The sequence below is a fragment of the Aristolochia californica genome, unplaced genomic scaffold (genome assembly GCF_029961685.1).
Source record: "Aristolochia californica isolate CCGP_79_NKW_82.1479 unplaced genomic scaffold, dmAriCali1.0.hap1 SCAF_12, whole genome shotgun sequence".
Taxonomy (NCBI): Eukaryota; Viridiplantae; Streptophyta; class Magnoliopsida; order Piperales; family Aristolochiaceae; genus Aristolochia; species Aristolochia californica.
The window spans coordinates 8,587,066-8,614,216 of record NW_027181793.1 but is presented as its reverse complement, the minus strand read 5'-3'; the positions used below and the strand labels follow the sequence as shown (position 1 = coordinate 8,614,216).

Sequence of the window (27,151 nt, the reverse complement as noted above, 5' to 3'; positions counted from 1 at the left end):
TCGCCTCACCCAGTTGAGTTTCAATATAATTGCTTGTGAATGAAAGAGTAAGAAAGAAAAGGGATTTAAAAAAGTTGAAAGGAACTAACTAGAATCCAATAATACAAATCCAAACCCTGACCAGACTCCAGCTACACCAGTCGGTTCAATAATTAATTTGATCATACAAAATTTTCCCCTCTTGTTTGCTGGAAGTTCCTATAGACGGAACACTAATAAAAAAATACCTACTTGTGATCTGAGAGCACGGAAGCTGCAACTCTTTTCAGTGCCTCAGAAGCTTTGAGTAGATCAGCCTCTGTATGAGCTGCAGAAACAAACATGCGGATACCAGCTGGAAGCCTGCATTTGTCCAAAACCGATTTTTTGGAAGTTACCAGGAACACCAAATCTTCCTTCAAAACCTACATAAGAGTAAACATGAGGCAAGCTAATAAAATGGTAGTTATGTTATTTATCCACTACAGCATTAGATGTCTTACACGACTAGTAATTTCTTCAAGCAGCTTTAAGTCACTCTCGAAGGATCCAGTGGATTTCTTTAGTGTAAGGAAGATTATAGGAGAAAGTGGATTGCTCGCAATGGAGAGGCCTGGCACATCGGTTAAACCTGCAATTTTCCTCAGCTAAAGTAATAGGAAAGCAAAAGTAGATCACGCCAGAAAAATAAATAGCTAATCACTACATCAGCTCATAAACACAGACTAATCTTTCGGGAAAAAAAAAAAGAGTTATTTCCCTTTATAAAGGCCTTTCTGATAAATACTTTCATGTGGAGATGCTGTGGCTTTCTTTTCTAAGGAGAAACTATTCTTCTCTCCCTTACAACTAACAATAACATGGTGAACAATTCAGATCAGGGCAGTCCAGCTCCACCAAATTTAGCTCATTTGCCCTTGTTAAGTCCAATTCCAGGCTTTAGCTCATTGTCCGGTGCCAAGCTCAACACAAAAGCTATATTATGTTACTTAATTCATTTTACATGACAAATTAACGCCTGCCATATTACGGAAATTAAGTTGAGGAACGAGGTTGGAGCATAAGTAACCTAGCTACCAGCTTATCACCTCTAAGGAATACCTGGTTTTGAAAGTTCAACGAGGAAAACTTGAAATTGCATGTCTTATTTTCATGACTAGCAGTAGCTAGTATAAAAGAAAAAGTTAATAAGAATCTATTATCAGGAAGAAAAAAAAAAGAAAAAAAATAATGGTACTCCAGCAACCATAAAAAAAAAAACTGTATTAATCTAGCTGAAAGTTACAGGAGATTCACCTATTTATAGACTTTAAAACATCAAAAGACTTGCCAAAACAAATAACATCACCACAATGTTTCCAAACAGTAAACATCCTACTTAAAATTAAATTGTACTAGCTATAGTTAAATCAGCTGCTAAGAAAGGATTCTAACAACTACGATGGAAACTACTATCAATAGACTTTCACTATAGAACTTTCTTAAATGGAATATTAATAAAGACCACTTTTTTTTGAGAAAAATAAAGATGTATCGTTAACAAAAGACTTTCCTAAAGAAGACTCTCCTAATTGGGACAGTTGGCAAACTAGAAAACGACTTGCCCTAGATATAAAGTATTAAAGTAGAGTATTTTTTTCTACAATAGTGCCTTTCCAAAAATAGAAAAGTTGTATTTCAGTCTTCTTCTTTCCGTTTCTTCTTCCTTCTTTTATATATCTACAATTGTGTTGGATAACTTTCTTCTTCTACAATTGACCCATGATACAGATAAAGATATCATAAACAAGTGTAAATAACAAGAAATAACATTTCAAAGAAAAATAATAACAAACTAAAATTTCTTGAATCATTTAACGCTTTTTCTAATAACTATTATTGTTCTGTAACATACCATATATTGTCCTAGTGCAGAGTTTAATGAAGCTCAAAGAGCCTCAAAAGGTCTGAGACAAACACACTAATAACGTTGATCCTGAGTTGTGCAAGCTGCTGGAACTGGGCATGCAAACTGTCGCTTAGCCACTAATTAAATTACAAAATGTTTTAAACATCATATGTTATGTTCATAATATGATGATCTCCAACAGAAAAAGAAGATGAAAATATCAAGGAACTAGTTCTCTTTTGTATTGGTCAATTCCTTTAAAAAATGCCTTGTTCGGAACCAAGACCAATATCAGATTGGCTGGTATGAATACAATCACTTATCAGCATAAGTTGGAATAAGTTGGTTCCTCAGTCACAACTTCTAAATTAACTCAACTCCGTTGAACCTAAAGTGAAAAAGTATGACTTTCAGATGACTGTTTTGCCCCACTCAATTCCAAAAATATTTATTCTGCTGTACACATATCAACATATACACAAATAGACAGTTTGATGATATGCTGGCAAAGGCAAAGAGCAGATTAACTCCAAACCTTTCCACAGAATGGCAAGATTTTCCTTAAGCTTTGTGAGCAGATTTGGATTCTCCTCCAACATATCGATGGCAGTAATTGCAGCACAAGCAAGATACGGAGGAAGTGAAGCAGAAAAGACGTACCCAGAGCTACTAAGACGCTGAAACAAACAACTAATACGGCTTAATATTCAACCACAAAGAAAATACTATTGACAGGAAACGAGAGAAGCTAATATCAAAGCCTTGAGAATAAGAAAAATGCTGTCATCTATTGACCAGAATCCCTGACAACTACACTAGCATGTGAATTCTTTGAACAAGACAGCATAACAGAGAAGATGTCAAATATACCTGATGGTCAACTACTCTAATGCTTCCTGTGCAAAATCCACCATCAGTAGCCAAAGCATGTCCCATAGCAGCAGTTATAATATCAATCTTTTCAACCTGCCAGTGACATATTTCCCCAGTCATTAGAAATCTAAACAAATAATAACTAATCAGTTAAAAAACAGACCTAAAAAGCATACCGGCACACCATAACATTCAGAAAGACCTCTTCCAGACTTCCCAAGCACACCAAATGAGTTACTTTCATCTAACACAACTCGAAAGCGATACTTCTCTTTCAATTTGATGATGACATCCAATGGAGCAATCTGACCAGAATTCTGCACACCAAACACAGTGCATCCTTTAGAATGCTGGGATTCCTGATTAGCTAAAATCTCAAAAATAAGTCACTAGCGGATGTGAAATTCTAGCAAATACATAATGCAAAAATAAGGCAACCATAGGAAAAACCTGGTATACAGCTTCAACCACAATGTAGCGTCGAACTTTTTTAGCTCTTTGGTTTTTCTGTGTAACTTTCTCTAAAGCACTCTGCAGTGACTCCATATCATTGTGCTTGAAATACACAACCGTACTTCTAGAAAGATGAAGGCCGTTTTGTACTCCCCAGTGGACCCCCTCATCACTGAAACAACAGAATCAACGTCCTAAAAATCATATTTGAGATCTTATGCAATTTAAGTAGCTAAATAATATCTAACATGATAATTTTCTTTACTGTTATATAAGAAAGACCAAACCTGTTGAGAGACCCTTTCTCCCTTATAGTCCTCCATAATTAATTACATTTTTTTTCTTATTTATATTTGTTCCTTTCTTTTAATGAAGATTTGGAGATATTGTAAAGAAGAATGACCACTGCTGCTTATAAACTATTATAAAACCGTTAATATTGACAGAAGCAATGCTGCCCCCTGCATTTCTTTTAGTAACAAATGAATGGCACTTCTTCTTCTTCTTTCTTTTTTTTTTTTTTTTTTTGTGTTTCTTCCCTTGGGAGCACTAGCAGTTCACCAAAGTTTGCAGATGGAAAAAAAAGAATATATAAGTAGCTTACTTCAGATTGAAAGCCAAGATATGCACCAAAGACATCTTTCAATACCCAATCTACATTACTCAAAAAGAAAACCTGAGAACGCAACATAACGAATAAATGGTGGATGGCCATACTACATAATACCATTGGCACCATGTAATAGGCACATGCCATTAGACCAGCCATGCTTTAAGAAACTCAGCCTCGGAAAATGAACCACCTACCCTAAAGAAGGACAGTGGTAGAAATAAGAATGTGGACATGAATGCATGGAAAAACTAGGAATAAACATATCAAAGAACAATAAAGAGTTTTATTTTTTTGTTTGTTTTTGTTGAATGGCAAAGAACAACTAAGGGTAAACAATTATAAATAAGGAAACGGGAGAACTGTTTGAATGTTTGGATAATATTTGAGAAAGCGCACCATTTAGAAGGTATTATGTTAAGAACCTTGTCCTAACTTGAGAAACAAAAAAGTCAGAGGGACTCTGACTCACAAAAAGAAATAAAACATTAATATTTGGGCATTGATTGCCTCTTGGTCATCCATGTTCCATTAAATAGAGTAACTCACGCACTTAGAATGGGACACTTACTCCTAACCTTAATTTAAGGAAACGGGAGAACTGTTTGAACGTTTGGATAATATTTGAGAAAGTGCACCATTTAGAAGGTATTACATTAAGAACCTTGTCCTAACTTGAGAAACAAAAAAGTCAGAGGGACTCTGACTCACAAAAAGAAATAAAACATTAATATTTGAGCATTGATTGCCTCTTGGTCATCCATGTTCCATTAAATAGAGTAACTCACGCACTTAGAATGGGACACTTACTCCTAACCTTAATTTAAGGAAACGGGAGAACTGTTTGAACGTTTGGATAATATTTGAGAAAGTGCACCATTTAGAAGGTATTACATTAAGAACCTTGTCCTAACTTGAGAAACAAAAAAGTCAGAGGGACTCTGACTCACAAAAAGAAATAAAACATTAAATATTTGGGCATTGATTGCCTCTTGGTCATCCATGTTTCATTAAATAGAGTAACTCACGCACTTAGGATAGGACACTTACTCTTAACCTTAATTTAATCCTACTTAGACTAGGAAACAAAGTTATTTGCCTAATCTCCCTATTTGACTAAGAAACTACCAAATAAGGAAACAAAGGACTTCTAGAAGAAGGGGGACATGACATTCTCCGTTGGCGTCAAGGTCCTTGATAGAAGTACGGGAAGCAATTGGTGTCTTGTCGGAGTTTATGGTCTAACTCGTTATCATGAATGTCGGTTCTTCTGGGAGGATCTTGTTAGTAGGGGTGGCATCGAGCCGAGCCGAGCCCGAACCTGCCTATGTTCGAGTCGAGCTTGATTTAAATATTTCGAGCCGAGCTTCGAGCCGAGCCTCGTCTCGAGCCTAAAATTGTTATCGAGCTCGAGCCGAGCTCGAGCCTCAACATACATTTCAAACTTTTCAAAAAATATATATCGAATAAAATGTATATAAAATTATGCATACATTTTATATAAAATTGGGCATGACCTCTACATAAAATTGGGTATAACTTATATATATAATATGTGTATAAGATTGGGCATAACCTCTACTTAAAATTGAGTATAATCTATATATATAATACTTGTATAAAATTCGGCATGACCTTTACTTAAAATTGGGCATAATCAATATACATAATACCTGCATAAACACTCCATAAAATTGTTTATACATTCCATAAACACTTCATGAAATTGTTTATACACTCCATAAAATAATCTAAACACTCCATACATTGCATAACATTATAAATAAACTCCATACAATAATCAAACACAATAAAATTAAATAAAATATCACTATCAATTTACAATCACCCAAATAAAAATTATAAATTCTTTAAATAAAATCATATTACTATTACATACTTACTAGAAAATTACAAGAAATATTTTAAATTTTTCTTAGGAAAATTAAATGGACCTCTTATTGCCTTTTCTAAGGAAATAAATAAAAATTAATAATTAATCTAATATATTATTATACTTATCGATAAAATTTTAATCACATAAAATGTCAAACACAAAATTACTATGAAAATTGCCTCATGCTCAAAGTATTATATCATCAACTGTCAAATACTTATTCAAAATTTTTCTATATGGTTTTCTTAACCATCTTGGCAAGAAAATCTTACTTGAAAAATTATAGGATTTTTTAAAAAGAATTTATAATTAGAAAAATATTTTGAAAAAATACGAGGCACTAATGGTCCCTATATTTCTATTAAAAATGTTTTTCCAACATTTATTGAAAAAACTAGTCTCTGGAAACGTATTTCTACTAAAATATCTTTTCAATTTATTTAAGAGCCATGAGGAAGGGACAAAGAGTTTTTTTTTCCTTGTTTATGATCTCGCACGTAGGGGTGGCTTTGAATAAATTATATATAAAATTATGCATACATTTTTAAGAAATATAATGATAGGGGAGGTTCAGGATTGAATTTCAATAATGGATTAAAATGCACCAATATTAATATTTTTTACTCCAATTGTTGTCTAGCTTGTTTTGTAATTTTTGAATTTGGCCATAATTTATTATGGCCTCCTTAGTGCCCCTAGATAAAAATTTATATTCTAGGAAAAACTAAAAATATTTTTCCTATGATACATATTCCCAAAAAAACCTTTAAATAAAATTTTATTACTATTAGTGACTTATTAGAAAATTATAGGAAATATTTTAAAATTTTCTTAGGAAAGTTAAATGGACCTTTTATTGTCTCTTCTAGGGAAATAAATAAAAATTAATAATCCATCTAATATATTATTATACTTATCGATAAATTTTTAATTAAATAAAATATCAAACACAAAATTGCAATGAAAATTATTTCATGCTAAAAGTATTACAGCATCAACTGTTAAATACTTATTCAAAAATTTTCTATACAGTTTTCTACCCCATCTTGGTACAAAAAATCTTACTTTGAAAATTATATGATTTTTAATAAAAAATTTCAATTAGAAAAGTATTTAAAAAAACATGAGACACTAATAGTTTATAGAAAATTATTTCTATAAAATTTATTTTTAATTTTTTCCAGAGGAAAAAGTTTTTATTTTATTTTATGATCTCGCACGTGCGAAATCGCACGTGCGAGATCATCTTCTCGCGAGGAAGGGGGAGATTATTTCTCCCCTGTTCTGGTTTTCCGCCGAGACGACCCCGAGGGAAGGGGCTTACGGCACCGGGGAGGATTTATCGTCGGAGATGACGGCCACGACGGAGTCGGCGGCGACGGAATCGGCGGTGACGGAAGCGGCGGCGACGGAAACAGAGGCGACGGCGAGGAGAGGAAGAAATCGAACGGACGGACACAGAGGCGGCCGGCGAGCAGCTGCGACGGTGGTATAGACGCCGGAGAACAGCTACGACGGCGGTAGAGGCGGCGACAACAACCGATGGGAGGGGTCGGCGATGACGAGGGGGGAGGAAAAATTTTTCCCCCCCTCGCTCTCGCTCCCGCTCCCGCTCCCCCGCTCGCTCGCGATCCCGTACCGATTCATGCCGATCCGACTCATTTCGAGCCGGCTCGCGAGCCAACGAACCGAACCTAGCTTCGGTCGAGCTCGGCTCGTTAAGGTAAACGAGCCGATTTCGGTGTTCAAGCTCGGCTCGAGCTCGAAAAATGACGAATCGAACCGAGCCGATACCGAGCCGGCTCGCGAACCGGCTCGGCTCGAAGCCACCCCTGCTTGTTAGTATTTGTGAGCATTGGCAACTCCCTCTCCTTCTTGTGGGAGACTTTATTGCCACTCGATACTGCCATGAGAAGAACCCCCCCCCCCCCCCCCCCCCCTCAAGCCAATTGAATCACTACCTCTATGCGGCAGTTTGCTGATTTCATTGGTGCTGGTCATCTTGATGAAATTGCTCTCATTGAGAGTCCTTCACATGGTCTAATGGTAGACATCCACCAATTTTATCTAAATCGGATCGTTTCCTAGCTAATGAAGAATGGTTGTGTATGACAATGTGACTAGTAGAGTTCTTGGGCACACTCTCTCATCACTGGCCCATCATGATTGACACTCATTTCGGGTATTGGGGCCCCTCCCATTCCATTTTATCAACTCTTGGCTCAGTGACAGTAGCTTTTCTATAGTGGTTTCAAATGGCTGGAGTGACTTCGATGTTCATGGGCCTCGTGGCTGGCACCTCCCTCAAAAGCTCAAGGTTCTTAAGCAGCACCTCAAATCCTGGTCTTTGTGGCGCCGGTCTTAGCAGATTGATGAAAAAAGCTCTCTCCTCGATCAGCTTGCTACCCTTGACGCGATCGAAGAAACCCAGTGTCTCTCTTCCAGTGAGTTGGCCCATCGCTTTTCCATTCAGAACCAACTTCAAACTTTTACTCACAATGAGCTCAATCCGGTGGAAACAACTAGCTCGTTTTCAGTGGCTCTCAGAGGGGGACACCAACACAAAGTTTTTCCATGATGTAGCCTATGTCAGGCGTCTGGCTAATCAGATTACCTCGTTGTGTGTTAACGGCGAGATAACCTCCGATCTGTCCTCCATTACTAACTCTTTGGTGAGCTTTTTTGTAGATCTTTACGCTGAAACTTGCCACTCGAGGCCTCTTATCCAAAATGTTCACCTTAAGAGAATTCCAGAAGTGGCTGCCAGTTTGATCGAGCTCCCTTTCTCTATGCGTGAAATTGAAAAGGCTACCCTTGGCCTACCTTGTGACCAGAAACCCAATCCTGATAATGGCGAGTTCTACCTCCAATGTTGGCCTACCATTCAAGATGTTGTTGTCATGGTTCATGACTTCTACCACCGAGGAATTACGTATCGTAGCATTGGGGCCTCATTCATTGCCCTCTTCCCCAAAAGGTCTTAATGTTGAGCAACCCTCGGACTTCCGGTCAATAACTCTCACTGCAAGCACTTACAAGATCCTTGCTAGACTGTTTGCCAATCGGTTTAAAGTTGTCCTGCGCTTGGTCATTCACCACGGGCTAAGCGCATTCATTAAGGGCCGAAACATCCTCGACTCTGCCATGTCGAGCCATGAGATTCTACACTATTTCAAGACGATGAAGCTCCCCCGGTTTGTCCTTAAATTGGATTTTGAAAAGGCATTCGATAGAGTCAACTGGCACCAGAATGGGTTTTGGTCAAAGACAGTTTTGGATCAACAGGTGCATATCATCCACCTCTTATTCCCTGCTCATCAATGGTCCTATTTGTGGTCTCTTCATGGGGTCCTGTGGCATCCGACAAGGTCACCCACTATTTCTGTTGCTCTTCAACGTCATTGCTGAGTATCTCTCTTCCCTGGTCTACTCAGCCCAAGAGAAGGGATGGTTGCTGCAAATAGCCGACAACGCGGATTTCAACGTCCTTACCCTTCAGTTTGTTGACGATAAGATATGTTTTGGTATTGGTACTATGGACCAGGTCAGACAACTTGGGGCCCTTCTAGGATTATTTGGGGCTTCCTTTGGTCAATTGATGAAGTAGAGGAAAACTACCCTCTTCGGTTATGACATTGACCCTGAGGCCTTGGGGCATATGGTAGATTTTTTGGGTTGTTCTCTGAGCACTACTCCATCGACATACCTCGGCCTCCCTCTCTATGACAGCAGGCCAAGTGCAAACCTATGGTCTCCTCTGATTGAAAAGTTGGAGCACCGTTTCGCTACCTGGCGTGGCAAGCTACTCTCCACTGTGGGAAGACACTCTCATGAAATTTTTTGTTGATATCCCAAATTATTATCTCTCCTTCATGCACTGCCCGTCCTCTGTTTGCAATTGAACTGATTCCATCAAAAAGTGCTTCTTATGGTGAGGATTCGAGGACTCCTTCCGCTATCATCTTTTCAACTGGAATGATGTTTGTTTACTGCGGTTACTGGGTAGGCTTGGCGTCCACCCCACAAAAGAAATGAACCAAACTCTTCTCCTCAAGTGGATATGAAACTTCAATGCTCAACGTGTTTCTTATTGGAAACCCATGGTGGCTTACAAGCTACAATGCTCGTCCTTGGTAGTTTGAAGGGGGGAGACACTAACACCTATCCCCCATATGGAAATCTCTCCTCCCCCTGCTTCCCCTTTTCAAAAGTGCCACCTCTTTCTTTGCGGGTAATGGATAAAGGCTTCTTTTCTGGAGAGAAGCTTGGTGCAACAACTGACCCCTTATGCATGATTTTGGTTCTCTCTTTACCATCACTTCTCAGCAAGACACCCTTGTTGCGGATGTTTGGCATAACTGTTCCTGGGACTTCCACTTCAGACGGAGTCTCTGGGATAATGAGGCCAACGACCTGTGTGCACTTCTTGATACTCTTGCCCCTATTGTGATTTGGGAACATCTACCAGATAAGATTATTTGGAAGCCGAACAAGAGCGGCCTCTTCTCGATGGCCACAACATACTCTCATATCGGAGGTTGGACGGTCAGCCCCACTGAGTACGATGCAGCTGCTGCATGGAAGCTTGCTGCCCCAAATAAAATCAAGTTTTATCTGAACAACCATTAGAGGGAAGATTCTTATTGTTGACAACCTCCACAAGCGGGGTTTTTGAAGCCCTAATGCAGTATGCCCTCTTTGTGCTACGTGCAACGAGTCGGTCTAGCATGTCCTCCTCCATTGCAGTTATTCTTGGAAAGTTTGGATGGGTGTCTTCCAAACAATCAACCTGCAGCTCACCCTCCCGCAAGACCTAATTGGAACTATTTGGATGGTAAGAGGCACCCCTCTCCCCCAAGCTTGGCAAGATCCTTTTGTCTACTTGTCTTGCCCACGTGCCCAAGTGCATTTGGTTAGAGCGCAACAACAGGCATTTCAATACAAGTCCAGCAGCAGTGATCGTTCTTCAAGTTGGTTGTGGGTCATATTGCCAGTCGACTTCACTCTCGTCGAGAATTCTCCACCCTCAAAGGGGTGCTGCTTCGAATCAACTGGCGTATCCTCTCCTTCATGGTCTGAATATATTCAAGGAATGACTCTAGCGTCACTATTAGCTGGGGGTCAAGATCAGCTTCCCTCTCTTGGCACTACCTGTCTACCCTGCATTCCATTTCTGACATTGAATCCGCTATTTCATGCTCTTGGAACCATGTAATCAAATCGGAAAATTCTTTTGCCGATAAATTGGCTAAGTCTGGGACCTCCCTCCATTCTCTCACCGTTTGCGCCCCCCCCCCCCAAAAAAAACAGAAATATATATATATATATATATATATATATATATATTGTAATTTTCTCTTGTTAATACAATTCTTAGCACTTATAAAAAAAAAAGAGGGGGGACATGCTCTTGTCGCTCCTACCCCTAATTACATAATACAAAGACAATTTTACCCATAATCTGTTAAAGCCACTACCTCTTTATTCCTCATACACTCAAATTACCAAATGATCCCTAGATTGGCTCCTAAAATTCCATCACACTCATGAAAATCTTCATCCTCGAGGCCTAGCTACCCCAATGGAAGACGTCCTACGCCACTAATAGTAACCAAAGTCTCATGTATGCAACAACAAAGGCAATGTCTCTTCTTAATGAAAACAGTCAACAACTACTCCTAATTGTTTGTGGGTCAAAAAATTGTTCATCCTTGAAGTCCCACTTGGCTGGATCTTCTACATGAGCTAGGCACAGTTGGAGCATTCCTTAAGTGGTAGTTAGCACCTTCAATTGAGGTTTGGTCACAAACATAGATGTGCTTTGTGCTTCTTTTGGTTGAGAGGAAGGTGCGGTTTCTGTTGGCAGTATGACTAGCCACTTAGAAAGCCTATTTCTAAACCTAAACTTATTAACTTGCCTTCTCATTTCTCTTTTTGGAACTGTTGGAAGAAAAGCTCAAGCCCATACAACCAAGGAAGGCCCACATATCTAAGATTATTATAAGATGGGCCACCCAACCAAGGAAGGCCCACAAGATGGGCCCAAGCCCCATAAAAATGAGGACCCACAATGATTACCATGAGCTGGCATCCTTATCACATCAATTGGAAGATCAAGAAAGACTCACAAAAGTATCTTATCTTATGGTCACGTCAAAGAAGAGTTTTAGTTTTAGTTATGTTTGTCTTTTATCTATATTGAGTTATTTAATTATGTTAGGACTTATCTTTAAGTGTTAGAGTTTGGGTGTAATTGGGACAAGGGTAGTTTCATTGTAATTGGACTCTACTACCTTCCTCTATTATAAATAGAGGTTCATGTACTCTGATTACAATAAGTTATTGATGTCAATAAAGTATTTCACTTTTCCATAAATTCAACATGGTATCAAAGCAGGTTCTGTGAGTTGACTTGGTCAACTCACGAAGGTAATATGATCCTTTTCTCTAAACCCTAAACCCTAAGTCTAGGTTCGTAGTTATTTTTTCAGTCCCTATACCCATAGTTTTCTTTGCATTTTTTTACCTCTATAAGGAGTTTTTCATATTGCAAATTATATATTGACGAAAAGATATTTGAGTCTACTTTCCAAAGAAAAACGATTTGTTCCAATCGGAGTTATCTACAGAGAGATGTCATCGATATTTGAATGAGCGAAGGTCAGATTGCAAAAAGGTTCGAGCAGCAGCAGCAATCTTCAGATTTCGAGGTGTTTTTTGCTATCAAGAACTAGACTTTATATGGAGAAATATATATCAAAAGAAAGATCTGTAAGTCTATTCTTTTACCTATTCAACCAATTTTTTATCTAAGTTATCTACAAAGAGAAATCGATATTTGAAGCAGCAAAGGTCAGATTGCAAAATAAGTTCGAGCAGCAACAGAAAGGTTCAACTTCCAAGGTATTTTATGCTATCAAGAAAGAGACTTTATATGGAGAATTATATATCAAAACAAAAATCTTTAAGCCTATTTTCATATATATCCAACCAAGTCTCGATATGATTTTTTTATAAGGAGATATTGATCCTGGAAGAATCGATGGTCATTTTGGAAAAAAAAGGAGAAACAGTACTTAGTTCGGCCAGATGACAGAGACCGAAATCTATCAGATTATTTATCTTCTAATAATTATATTTTATGAAGAGAAGTTATACTTGGATGAAAGGTATTTAAGTCTACTTTCTTAATGAGAAAATTTCAAGTTAATCTGATCTATATTTAAAGAAATATTCGCATAGGAAGAATCAAAGGTCATACTGGTATTCTGTTACATTGAAAATTCGAATTTAAGCCGATTGTTTTGTGTCACTTTTTGAGTTGATATATCAGGAAAATATTTCACTTCTCCCTGGTTTGAGGGTTTATTTATACATCTCTGTTATTTGGGCCTATTGCTATATCTATGATATTTGGTTCAAGATGGGATCACTGCCATTAACTCCCAGCTTGAGGGGGAGAAGTAGAAGAAATATAAGAAAGAGGTATTTTATTTCATATGTTGTAACCAAAATATTCAAGAAAGGGGGAGCACAAAAGATGAAGTTTGTGCATCTAAGAATAAATTTTTATATCGGATTATTTCATGGGTTCTTTTACAAAGTTTATTATTTGGTTCGTGTTATATGTGTTGGAGGATACCCTATCAAAAAATATCACGGTTGGGAAACCATGATGGGCCCTGTCAAAAAAAAATATCATGGTTGGGAAACCATGACGGAGGAACTTATTATTACATCTATGTTATTCCCCCCCCCCCCCCCCCCCCCCTGTAATGGCTTTTATGACTCCTACCACTTAAGAGTCGTTGTCCTGTGGAGGGACACGGTAGTGGACACTTCAGAGCAATGTCGATAGACACACTACCGATAGAAGACGAAGTGTGCCTTACACCAGCATGAGGACTGGAGTATGAAGCAATGGCTTACCGGCTAGGAGTGATTTTTACTCTCACTCATATTATGCCAGCAGGGCCTCATGGAAGGACGCAACAACGTGAGGGGGAATGTTGGAAGATGAAGGCATATTGGAAGATGTGTCATTTTATACAAAAATATTTTATACATTATTTGCAGCAAGTTGGGAGTTCATGTTGTTCTTTCACTCCCAGCTTGAAGGGGAGTGTTGGAAGAAAAGCTCAAGCTCACACGACCAAGGAAGGCCTACATATCTAAGATTATTATAAGATGGGCCACACGACCAAGGAAGGCCTACAAGATGGGCCCAAGCCCATAAGAATGTGGACCCACAATGATTACCATGAGCTGACATCCTTATCTTATGGTCACGTCAAAGAAGAGTTTTATTTTGAGTTATGTTTGTCTTTTATCTATATTGAGTTATTTAATTATGTTAAGACTTATCTTTAAGTGTTAGAGTTTGGGTGTAATTGGGACAAGGGTAGTTTTATTGTAATTGGACTCTACTACCTTCCTTTATTATAAATAGAGGTTCATGTACTCTGATTACAATAAGTTATTGATGTCAATGAAGTATTTCACTTTTCCATAAATTCAACAGGAACTTTTTCCCACTTAATATTCCCCCCATGTCTAGGCCAGGCCTATGACGTGTTCAGAACACACAAATAACCTATGGAGCATGAACTGGGCCTTGCCCCACACGCACAACCTGCTCTAATAACATGTTGGGTTCACTTTCATCCCAAAAGGACTTAACCATTTTAGGAGGCTTAATGCTCAACCTTAAAACTTATTAAATTTCCTTCTCATTCTCTATGTGGGATTTTTCTCATTCAACAGATCTTTAGCCTCAAGACCGCTCAGTATCTCAAACTTACCTTATTTTTTTAATAAAGGTAAATATTATTAGGCCGAGGCTAAAAAGCAAACAACTAACAAAAGGCTCGAGAGGAATGTGACCCAAACAACGAGAGATTGGAAATCAATGCTCCCCTTAGCCAAGAACCAGCATGCCTATATGCACTTCTGCGAATATGAGACCAGCTACAAACAGAAATAGAAGTAAATTCACAAATCTCATAAAATATATCCCAATATCACCAAGGAGGCTTCTTGATCTTCTAGCACCAGAAAATTATGGACTGAGAGTCTAAAGCTTCAGCTCTTGCAGCACCGCTTTAACCTTAGCTGAATTAGAGTCTGAAAGGCCAGGCCCAACAAAGGAGAGTAAGGTGCGCCCACTTGAGGCTCTAAAAATGCCACCAACACCTGAGAGGCCATGATTACCCCTTGAGCTCTCATCAAAATTTAATCAGGCTCCACCGAGAGGGGGACCAAATCTCATTCTAGGGGGGGGTGGATGTTATGGTCCTGGGTTAAGTACCTATGCCTTCCACTCCTAACAGGCCGGTCTTTTGGATGGTATTGGCTAGGTGCTTAACATTTGGTATCAGAGCGGGCTCCCACGTTGCACGTTCGAATCCCGGAGGGGGCAACCTAGAGGCCAGATTAAAATTATTGGTAGGCCGTAGGAACTTATCCTGGGTCCGGCCAGTGTCACTAGAGTGGGCCGTCACTAGAGTAGGCCGTTGCTAGAGTGGGCCGCCGTGGACGTCAGCTCGCGAAGGTGGGGTGTGATGTTATGGTCCTGGGTTAAGTACCTATGCCTTCCGCTCCTAACAGGCCGGTCTTTTGGGTAGTATTGGCTAGGTGCTTAACAGTGGAGGGCCCAGCCATGCTGGCAACTAGCTGCCAATTACTATAGAAGAGCCTGGTCTCCATCTCCTGGAAGTCAGGAAAGGAAATGCACCCATATCACGACTTGCTGATTGAACATTCTCAATTAAGGCTTACGGCGAACTGGATTACCTATTGAAGTGCCTTGGTATCCTTTCATTCTAGAGGGACCAAGAAATGTAGGCCAGACAAGCTTTCCACAAAAGGCTGCCAAGATGGGCAAGGCAGAGGCTGATCATTAGCTGGAGGATGTCGTCTTTAGGACTCCATTACTAGCAGGTCTTCAAGGTTGAGAGATCAAAGAGGAGAAGAAAGAAGGAGAAGAAGAGAGGAGGAAGAAAAGAGAGAAGGAAGGAGAGAGGACGGCTGAGAAAGAGAGAGGAAGGCTGAGAGAGAGAAGAGAGGACGAGTGGGGGGAGAATTATGTTTATGGAACTTCTCCAAGCCCTCCCCCTTAAACTTTATTTATAGAGGATAAAAAGTATCAATATTACAAGTATACTTTTCACCCTAGTAGGAGTGAGGAAGAGACAAACATATAAGATCTGTTGGAAGACAGGGCCCAAGCCCACACAACCAAGGAAGACCCACATATCCAAGTGTATTAGAAGATGGGCACAAGCCCATAAGACCAAGGAAGACCCATGCAACCAAGAGATATAGAATACGAGCTCAAGCCCACATATCAAGGAGAAGGCCCATAGGCCCACATACATTGATGGCAAGATGGAAAATAAAGGGTCATCTCATTGAGATGGCATTGATGTAATTAAGTTAAAGTTCCAGGGTTAACCCTAAACTCTAAACCCTAAGTTTAGGGGTATTATTGTAATAAAGTAGTTTCATAAATCTATAAATAAAGCTTCAGGGGGAGGGTTAGTATCATCAATTCCATAACCCTTCTTCATCCAGTTTTCTCCCAATGGGTTTCTTTCCCTTTTTCTCCATGAGCTAAATCCATGGAGTCCTAAAAATCAACATGGTATCAGAGCTTTGATTTTTCAAGACTCTGACTATGGTTTTTTAAGTTTTATTCTTGAACGTTGTTAGAATTTTTTTCCCTTTTATCTCTTAGTCTCGTGCATTATTTTTTATTTTTGCTTCCCTTGATTAAATCATATTGCCTTGCTCGTCATTGTCTCCCAATAAGATAACAGGTTGTAAGGATGGCATGTGGCCAATAGAAATGAGGCACATGCATATGTAGTAGAGCACGGGTAACCTCAAGAAGGTGTCCATTTTTTTCTTCAACCACACCATTTTGTTGCAGTATGTAGACACATGAAGTTTGGTGAATGATGTCTTTACTTTTGCAAAAGGATTGGAAGATTGCTGACATATATTCCTTGGCATTATCTAATCGAAGGATCTTCAAGGTAGTGTTAAACTGAGTAGACACTATGACACAAAAAGACTTAAAGAGGGGTAAGACCTCCGATCTTTCTTTTAAGAAGAACAACTATGTAACTTGACAGAAATAATCAACAAATGTAATACATTACTTGGAACGGGAAACATTAGAGATGCTCATGGGTCCCCACACATCAATATGAACTAAGGAAACTTGAGCAACTCCTTTGCTTTCACCTCGAGGAGAATAAGTACTGCGTTGGTGTTTCCTTACTTGACAAACTTCACAATTCAAACTGGAAAGGGAATGAAGGGAAGGAATCATTTGTTTGAGAGACTACAGGGATGGATGGCCTAACCTATTGTGCCATTGAAGAGTCGTATGTTGAGCACTAGATGTGGTTGTGAGTGCTAGCGAATCAAAATAATAAAGCCCCCCTTGTTCACGGCTTCCACCAATAACTTGTTTTGTCTTCGGATCCAGAAGAACACACGAAGTAGGGGGAAAGGTAATGGAACAGTTAAATTTCTTTGTTAGTTGACTGGCGGATAAAAGATTTAAGGGCAACTCAGAAACAAAAAGGACATCTTTCAAATGAAGGGTAAGTGTAGCAAATGTGGACCCCGCCCCACACACCTTGGTTTGGGATCCATCTGCTATGGAAACAATCTTGTCAGTCAAGCAAAAAGATAGAAAACTCAAGAGGGTACCATTACCTGTCAAGTGCTCAAAGGCCCTAGAGTCAATAATCCAGGATGGAGAAGTAGTTGAAACTATACCTGGTATAGTAGCAGCAGCAATAGGAGAAGCCTCGTTTAGGGAGGCCTAGTTGCTGGTAGTAGCCATCATATCCTTTATCTTTTGAAGTAGTGCAAACTCTTCTGTAGAGATGGTCTTCTTGCCTTCAGTGTTTTTAGAAACCATCATAGAGCTGAATTCTTGAACAAACTAAACCCTTCAAAAAAAAATTATATCAAGCAATACCCAACTAAGGGTAATCAACCGAGGACTAAGGTCTCAATCAAAGAGACACAATAGCAGTCTTGGAAAAGAGCATAGTTGGTTTTTAGGGTCTCCATTACTAGCAGGTCTTCAAGGTTGAAAGAACAAAGAGGAGAAGAAAGAAGGAGAAGAAGAGAGGAGAAGAAAAGAGAAGGAAGGAGAGAGGACAGCTGAGAAAGAGAGGAGAGGACGGCTAAGAGAGAGAGCATGAGTGGGGGGAGAATTAGGGTTATGGAACTTCTCCAAACCCTCCCCCTTAAGTTTATTTATAGAGGATAAAAGTATCAATATTGCAAGTATACTCTTCACCCTAGTAGGAGTGAGGAAGAGACAAAAAATATAAGATAATTACAACAATAACACCCAAGCTTGCCTATATTTTATAACAGAGAAGTTCACTAAAGGTGTTTGGCAAGGCTCCTTGAAGGTTGAATTTGGCCAGGAAGGACACCCACACTAGTTGGCAAAGAACCCATGGATGAGCAATTGGTTGATGGTTTCCTCGTGCTCGCCAAGTAGTGTATAAGAAGATGACTTTAATAGGCTTACCTTGTTGCTGACAGTGAGAGAGGATTTTTTTAAACCATGCCATTCTTTCTTGAAGAAGAGTTGTAACCTCAACTTCAAAGTGATCGAACATCTGCAATAGTCCAGCTTCCGAATCCCTAGCACAAATGCAGGGTTCATAAGCCATCTTAGTCTGCTATAGCATGACCTTTGATTCTTCCAATAACGATTTTTACTTGTAGAAATCGGATAAAAATCAGATTGAGAAGATGTTTCTTGCATTAGAAGATAGACTCACCGAGTTTTCTTTCAAATATATTTCTAATTTAAAATTATGTTTTTTCTAGCACAAATTATCTATTAATAGATGTTTCATTCTATTGCTCACAACTTTCTTGCTGCTTCATACGCCGGTTTCTCCTTATAGAAAAATCGGATTGATGAAATGTTTGTTGATTTCAAAAGTAGACTTAAACAATAGTTCAATGAGCTATAACTAGCAATATAATAATGGGATATTGATGGCAAGAGATCCAAGGAAACTCAGCTCTGCTACCACTGTTAGGCAGCTATCCTAACTTTAGAGGGAAATAAGTGAGAATGACTCTCACACACAAAGAGAGAAATAAAACACAAGTATTTAGAGATTTATTTCTCTTGGTCATCCATGTTGCATTAAATAGAGTAAGTTGCAGACTTGGATATGTACTCCCTAACCCTATCTCTAATCCTACTTAGACTTGGAAACAAAGTAACTCTCCTAATCACCTTATTTGAGTAAGAAACTACCAGATTATAAAACCAAGGACATCTAGAAGAAGGGGGACGTGCTCTTCTCCTTCCTACTTCAGGTTACACAGGAAAAAGACCATTTTGCCTCTAAGATATTAAAGTAATTTCCCCCTCTATCCCTCTTACACCGAAATTACAAAATGACCCCTATATTGGCTCCTAACATAAATAACGTCAATCCAAAACTGACAAGAAAAGGGGCAAGAGTATAGAACTTGTAACTGAAAGGGGCAATATGATGAGCAGGATGGTGAGAGGCTAACTAGAAGTAATCTTGTGAGGCGAACTGCAGGCGATGGCATTGTGCCAGGGGATCCTGAGAGGGTAAGAGAAGGGCGAGGTTCAATAGCTGGTTACATACCTAGCCAAGCACCCCCAAAGGAAATGAAAATCTCCTTCTTTGCCATGAAAGGGCAAACAAGATCCTACATAGACATAATCCCCCAGAGAGAAAAGCTGGCAGCAAAGGTAGCGATGCAAAGCATGAATCAACAATCATTCTCTGAATCCAATGCACTTTGGTAAGGCAGTGTTGACGGACAACAAAAAATTCAGAGGGGGAGTATATGGAATGGAGAAGGAACATGCCTGTAAGATTATTTAGCTAAGGGGAACTACATTTATAGGCGCTGTAGACATATGAAAAGATATGACATTTGGTGCCATATGGGGATGGATTAAGGAAAAACTGGAGATAATGGAGCAAAAACTAAATAATTCAGCTGAAAAGACCAATACCGTACAAAACTTGAGGAAAACAGTAGTAATCCTGGCTGGGAGAGGAACCCAAAAGCAGATGACCTACAGAGATGCCCTGCAGGCACAACAAGCACAAGAAGTCCATTAGATGAAGAGACCACCTATTGTAATGAAAGCAGTCGTTTGCAAGATGGTGCTGGGGATAGACCCAGAATTCACCAACCTAGGAGAAGAGGAGCTTGCAAAATGCATATGGCCCAAACAGAGAAGAGGTTCCAAGACCTGAGGAGGTAAGGTGATGTACAAGAAGGAACTGGAAGCTTGGAAAGCACCTGGAAATGCACTACATGGAATCGGATTTATGGCTCATATCACTGGACTCTTGAGGAAGAAAGAAAAAAGGTGTTAGCCATAAAAGAAGAGTTGAAAGGAAAGACTTATTGGGAACTATCCCAATGGAACTCAAAGGTTGGAATGGAGGAAAATTCCATCTAGGTTAAGAGACGGGAAATCCCTGCACATTTCTGATGTATAGTGCTTTTCCAGGCGATTTCTAGAATTGTCAGGGTGGCAACAAAACTTGATAGGGTCCACACGAAGATACTGGTTATAGGACACTTTGTTGGCAGTCTAGACGTGTCGATCCAGGTCTATGATAGGTATTCAAGTTGACAATCAAGGCTTAACCCTATTTAGAAAGGAGAAAGCGTCAATCGATCATCATAGGAGGAAAGGGGACAAAAGCAGGCCCCAAGAGGGGTGAACTGGAGGAATTTTTAGTGGCATAGCCAGCCAATCCAGAAATCATAGAAGCAAGAATGGAGGGACTGTTAGACAAGGGCAATGTAATAACCAATAGGGAGGAGGAGAATGCTATCATGTTGCAGCATGTGCTGGTTTCGAATTCAAATTCGAAATCAAAAGCAGATGTAAGCTTATGTAAAGGAAGATTCCAAATGCCAGTCTCATAGTCGGACCTGAAAGTAAACAAGGAGCCCAAAGCAGATGGTGTGACACCTGCCAAGTCCTAATATGAATCTGGAGATAAACACTGATTCAGATCTTGCCCTGACTCCGAATCCAGCACTGCCTGACGGCACTCATCCTCGCACAAGAGATCAGGCCGCAGTCCAAAAACAGCCTGATGACGCCCCAAACAAGCCCCTTCACAGTGAGCCAAGAGGAGGAAACCGCAGGGCATGCTAGCTTATCAACCCACGAGGAAAATATGGTAAGGAACTCACCAGAGAAGGGGGAAGCCAGAATAGCCTGTCTTGCAGCCATCGGAATAGCTCTAGTATGTCAGAGTGAGAGAAGAAAGCACCCCTGATCACATAGGCGAGGAGGCAAATTAAGCAAATCCAAAGTAGTCAAAAAGATCAGAGCCAGAAGTAGCATAATCATCATCCAAACTATTAATGCAGAGCCAAACATGGCCACACCACCACAGCTGTTAGCTGAAGTAGAAAGGGAGAGATTGGCCTTTAAACTAATTGATGATTTCCACAAGAACACAGTGAATGAAATTGGAGAGCCAAATGAAGATAAGAGGCGTGCAGAAAATGAATAAAGCAACTCAACGTAACCGAGAGTCTGCTTCTAAGAGATAAAAAGGGACTGGGACAAAACTCGTTATCAAGTAATTTACCTGATAACTTAGCATTAAACCTTACTTTGTTTTTTCCAGGTTTTGTTTTGCATAGGGAATCTAGCTAAAAATTATAACTGAAAAATTGAAGAGAAAGCTGTTCAAACCATTAACTTGCACACCATGTCAAAGTAGAACAACTCAAACAGTACAAACCAGAGCATTTTTTGCAAATGCTACAGCTCAAAGTAAACTTAAAAGATTATGCAGTTTGTCCAACAGTCGCAACTTTAGCTGCTGCCATCTATTTATTATGCAACAGGTCCTAAAGAGCATATGTCAACTTTCGATTGACTCATTACCGGTTTGTCACTAAGGAGAAAGAACTCAAAATGACATTGTGCCATCCTTTACCCATAAAACCAAAAGAAAATGAACACACATAACAAACTACATAGTAGGAAAAGAAAGCTTCTACTCACACAATGATGAGGTCTCCCTTCTTACAGAAAGCTGGTATTGCACTGAATATAGTAGAAATTCCATAAGCATACAGGATTGAATCTGGGGTTCCCAAAAATCTTGCAATTCTGGCTTCGCAGTCAAGGTGAGAATCTGAATTGAATGCAAAAGGTTTAGATTATTGCATTTCTTGCAACAAACAACCCCCAACCCCAAGCCTCTATTGAAAACTCACAGTATGTTCTAAAGATTTTAGAATTCCTACCAATTGTACCATAGAAACCACGTGGACCGCAAGAGCCAACACCATATTTCTCTAGAGCAGTGGTACATGATTTCTGAGTCATAGTAGAAAATCAGATTTCTATTGTATAAAAATAAAAGAAAACAGTAGAACACTATAGACATGAAAAGTTGATTCATACTATTAATTTCTCATGTCCCACTAATCCAAGATAGTTTGCAGAAGCAAAGTTCACAACTTCCTTGCCATTAATGATTGTATGCGATCCTGCAGCACTGTACAAAAAACTTATAAAAAGGGATAGAAAACCGACCAAGAAACATTTGATAACTGTCTTTATCCATTTTTTGCCCAATTAAAAACACTTCCTTTTGTTTGACATTTATTCTTTGTAAGAATGAAATGTTGACAGAAAAAAAGGTAATTAAAAACATTTTTTTCTTATCCTGTTTTTATTACTTATCCCATGCATTCATTTTGAGTAACCAGAAAACTTAATCTATAAGTTAACACCAAGGTGACCTGCCTTCTCCAAAGAATATGGTTTTCTGTATTAGTGTGAGGAACCAGAACTTTTAATGGAAACAGGCTGAGGATATTTAACTTTTTTTGTTTCAAATCGAAGGTTGAGATGGAGGATGACAAGATGCCACCTCATTACCAAAAACATTCCCTAGAGAAAGTGAAATTCCACTACACTAACATGTTTTGAGCACACTGTCTAGGAAATTCACTCTCCCATCATTCTTTTGTGCGCTAACAGAGCCTCTAGGACAAGTTACAATTTGTTAATTGCTACTCGTTTGAAAGAAATAAAAGTTTTAAAATTTTTAAACAAAGAAACAATCAATTCATAAGTAAATCGGAAAAACAAACTATGAAATATATTATACTTGTTTCTTTTCATGTGTGGGGACAATTTTTTGTATCTTTCTTTATTGTTCTTCCTTAAATCCCTTGTTGCATGGCCTTGTACCCTTTGTCCCTTTTCTTAATACAATTATCATCATTTAAAAAAAGAAGTACAACGGGAAAAAATATAGAAAAGATAAAACTTAACATCCTAAGCATATACCCATACGGATGGAACTAAGGTGGGTAAACACAGAACCTACCCTAACCAGACCCACTCCTGGTGAGGAAGGGGTCAGCCCTTCACCCTGAGGGTGGGCTTTAAAAGAAAGGCCCACACAAGTTTAGGGCAGGAACAGTTTTGTTCCAATCCTGCCCTGTGCCCAACCTGATTCCATCCTAATTTTTATAATCTTAATAAGATTGTTAATTTAGTAGACATTGCAGGATTTAAGGTTGAAATCAAAGTGGGACTAACCAAAACAATAGTGATGTCAGCTCTAATCAAGTGGGTGGGAGACCAGGAGGGGATGTAGGAATTTGAAAGGGACACGGTGGAGATAGAATGAGGATTTTTTTGGCAGGCCAGGACAGGATCAGGTTTTCAAAACCCTGGCCCGAACCCAACTTGGTTCCATCCTAGATATGCGTAAAGAAGTCCTAATTCATGAATGATTCACATTGCCTTAACATACGCTTTGAAAGAAGTATTATAAACGAAAGTCAAAACATTAATATCATCCTTTCCAGATAGGAAAAAATTATTAACCAAATAATACTTCTGAGTATCAAATCCCCAAAAAAATTATTCAATAATACATTTTGTTAGATATCTTCTCAAATTTAACAAGGCAAAATATTTATATGTTCTAGTGCTAAGACTCAGGGGTATTTTAATAATTTATCCTAGTGGTAGACCTATAATTTGTTAAACAGAAAGGTCCAGTTTCAGTGTTTAAAGAGGTAAGGTTACTATGTAATTTCAGTAGGTAATGAAGTCTGTTTATTTACTTGGGTATAAGTCCTTAAGTTAGGGGTTTTTTGGTCAATTTGTAAAGAGTCTTAAGCGATGAATAAAACCTAAGGGGAGCTTGATCCCCCCCCCCCCACCATTCGGCAGGCCATATGACAGCCCTTTCTCTCACTCTCTCTCCATTCTTCTCTCCTTCTCTTCAATTTCTCTTCTAGTTTTACTTTATTATGTCTAGTATGGGGCCTGATGGTATTTGAAAAAAATAACTGCTAAAAAATGACCAATTCAGGTGACTTAATCAACATAAGTACGTGTAACAAAACAAGTTACTCTGCATTTCGTGCACAAGCCTCGATGAGGAGATATTAGTTATTCAAGAAAGATAGAAGAGACACATTTATCCAGACGTTAATGCACCAAATTCACCTTTCTAAAACTGGAGGTTCATAATCCATCCCTTTAGTAAGAGGAGGAATGAGAGGTTCAGGGACCCATTCTTCACAAAGTTCATCAATTTCCTACAAACAAGGAGCTTGAACTATTAACTAGCTCTTCTAGATAAACATCAAGCATTCAATCACACTTTCGAATATAAAAGATACTAGATAAAATTCTGTTATACCAAATCATGCCATAGATGTAAAATGTTAAAAAATAGTAAATAGAGGCTTAATGCGATCATCTTAAATGCAGCTACAGATGAATCTGAATAGAATGTAGACAAAGTTCTGTACAAAGGCAAGGAACTGGCAAAATATAAATAACTCAAATAAAGAAGTGAAAGAAAGTAAATGACCTTGAACAAGCACGCAGAAATTAGTAGGCGCATCAAATTCATAAGTATTTCATTTCACAGGAAAGTTTTTATTAGCCACAAGGAAAAACAAAAGATAGTGATTTATGCATGCTTCCAGACGAACAGATCAACAATAAATCTGTATGAGCAATGCCCCATGAATGCAGAGAAATGAAAAGGAGATACTAGATAATATAACCATGGCAGAGTCAACCAAAAGAGCACAAGACAATTAGCAATTATCAATTGCAAAAAAAAAAAAAAATATATATATATATATATATATATATATTATGATAAAAGAGACAATAACGGAACAAAATAAATAGAACAAGTGTTTCTCAGACACAAAATTTGTGTCAGTCTACTACCAGGAAAAAAACAAAAGTATAAATGTGTTAGACTGTTTACAGAAGGTCTTCATCGAATGGAAAGGTTTCTACCGCTAAGAAAATAAAATCTTACAAAAATAGACAAAGAATAAGTCTTAAATAAAGGGAAAAGACTGGACATTGCTATAGCTAGTCTTTTCTGTACTGCATTGGCCAGTGAATCTGCAGATATAATTAACAATGTAGTTCTATCCATAACTTTCTATGATAGTCTTGACAAAATTCCTAATTACAAAAGGTTTTGGCAAACTTTTTTTTAACTCCTTTTCTGGTGATCTTGTACTCTTCTTTAATAAAATTTCACTCTCAGTGCCACTGAAAATCATTCTCACTTCGTTCAGAAACAGAAAGGTAGAAAGTAAATTCTCAGGTCTGCTACATTGATTTCTTAACCTCAAGCAGCTGAAAGAAACAGTAGAACAGCAAGAAGAGATTGACAACAACTTCACAACAACATTTTCCTGATTTTCCCAGTGAACTGCAGTTTACATTTGCCTTCATCACTGGGAGTGAAAGCTCTGGGGGCTGGTGAAGAGATCAAATTCATAACTAGATTTTAAGAGGTTCAGACAATGCTTATGACAGCATTCGTAATTCAAAGTAGAAAAAATATAATGCAAGACAAAAGCATTAAACTGAGATGAAAATACGAGTCTTGCCCCACCCAATGCTGAAGAAGTTTTTGATCTAGAAGAAGAAATAATTTTTTTAGTAGGAGAACGATAACGCAAACAGAATATGACAGAGGTAAAAAAAAAACTTCGTAAAATACCTGAGACACATTTTATTATCTCGAGACAAAAATCGAAATAAACAGAAAGTCGTACTAAAACTTTTTGTTTTAATATGAATAAATTATACTTACCATTCAAAACAAAAATAAACAAAAAGAATTTGTTATACTAGTCACTCCCGAAAAAGGAAAATTAATTGTTCCACCGACCTTTTCGGTTAAGGGACGTTTTGGCGGCTTGTAACTCTTCTGAAACAGTTGAAAAAGGATGACAGCCACAAGAAGGACTTCCACAACAAGATGCCCTTAAATAACCAACAGCCAAGCATATTATACAACAAAACTTGAAGGTACAAAGAGAAAGACTGGGCAACTGGAAATCGCAGACAATTTACCATCAATATGGACGCCAAACACGACCGCACGAGCAAAGGGAGTATCAAATGCCACTACCAGCCAATCTAACGCAGTACCGGTCATATTCATAACAGCAGATGCCATAAGATCCAGAACTTAAAGCACCCGATCAGCAGAGAATTTCCAGGCTTGGAGCAAATAAAGGAGGGCGCCACAGGGTAATGAAAAAGAAACCAGCCCTCAAATTGCGTAGAAATTATAGAGTTGGCTTACTAAGACATCCGGACTATTTCTGAACCTGTGGACTCTTGACGATCACTCTCAGTCCAAACAGTGAACCTTTATATACAGTGGCATAAAAAGAGCAAAACGAATAAATATGTACCGAGTAGAATCTAGAGAGGAGGGAAATACCGCAGTGGGAAGTGCGGGAATTCGGCCAATGAAACTCGTCTGTGGCGTAAGAGCAAAGGTTCGAAGTTACAAATTTTGAGAGATCAAGGAAGCCGCTTTGGAATTTTCTCCCGTCTTACCTTTCTTCTATGGTGTGCAAAAATTACACACCGAGGTCCGAGAGAGTACAAATTTTCTTCGCTTTTCTTTCGTCAGTTTATTTCTGCATCCCCTGTTTATTACTTCGTCTCGAACTTAAGGGGAGAAAATGATTTCCTGTCAGGAAAAACTCAAAATATTTTTTATTTTTGTTACCATAAGTTTTAAAGAAATTCTTAATTTAAATTATATTGTTGTCTTGTTAGAAATATATTTTAGTATTTATTGATATAAGAAAATGATAAAAAAATCATTTTTTTATCATTTTCTTTTTCACTTAGATATGAACTTTAATATTATGGATGAGCATCTCGGACTAGGGGTGGTATCGAGCCGAGCCGAGCCCGAACCTATTTATGTTTGAGCCGAGCTTCAAGCCGAGCCTAAAATTGTTATCGCTCGAGCCCAACGAATTCGAGCCGAGCTCGAGCCTCAACAAACATTTAAAACTTTTCAAAAAATATATATCGAATAAAATGTATATAAAATTA

At 38.6% G+C, this 27,151-nt stretch overlaps 1 protein-coding gene across 2 annotated transcripts; it reads right to left on the bottom strand.

Moving 5' to 3' along the window:
• On the bottom strand, positions 1–26,653 carry LOC137945675 (long chain base biosynthesis protein 1b-like). Of its 2 annotated transcripts, XM_068791647.1 has the most exons (13): positions 26,523–26,653; positions 26,147–26,406; positions 25,962–26,056; positions 24,257–24,348; positions 22,187–22,280; positions 22,027–22,099; positions 21,782–21,914; positions 3,191–3,365; positions 2,917–3,057; positions 2,738–2,833; positions 2,403–2,544; positions 483–610; positions 1–404 (listed from the first exon to the last, which is right to left on the bottom strand). In XM_068791647.1, exons 2-13 carry the CDS (start codon positions 26,250–26,252, stop codon positions 228–230), a joined length of 1,452 nt encoding a protein of 483 aa, XP_068647748.1. In that variant the 5' UTR covers positions 26,253–26,406; positions 26,523–26,653; the 3' UTR covers positions 1–227. The 2 variants fall into 2 exon arrangements, with proteins under 2 accessions (XP_068647748.1, XP_068647747.1); XM_068791646.1 differs by having other exon boundaries at positions 26,147–26,653.
• Positions 26,654–27,151: the final 498 nt, after the last annotated feature.

Coding starts and splice junctions, on each gene's coding strand:
- LOC137945675 (XM_068791646.1), bottom strand. CDS start 26,252: ATGGCATCTGCTGTTATGAATATGACCGGTACTGCGTTAGATTGGCTG. Junction 24,349..25,961: donor AACGTCCCTTAACCGAAAAG/GTCGGTGGAACA, acceptor CCTTGTTTGTAG/GAAATTGATGAACTTTGTGA. Junction 3,058..3,190: donor TGGTTGAAGCTGTATACCAG/GTTTTTCCTATG, acceptor TTTGGTGTGCAG/AATTCTGGTCAGATTGCTCC.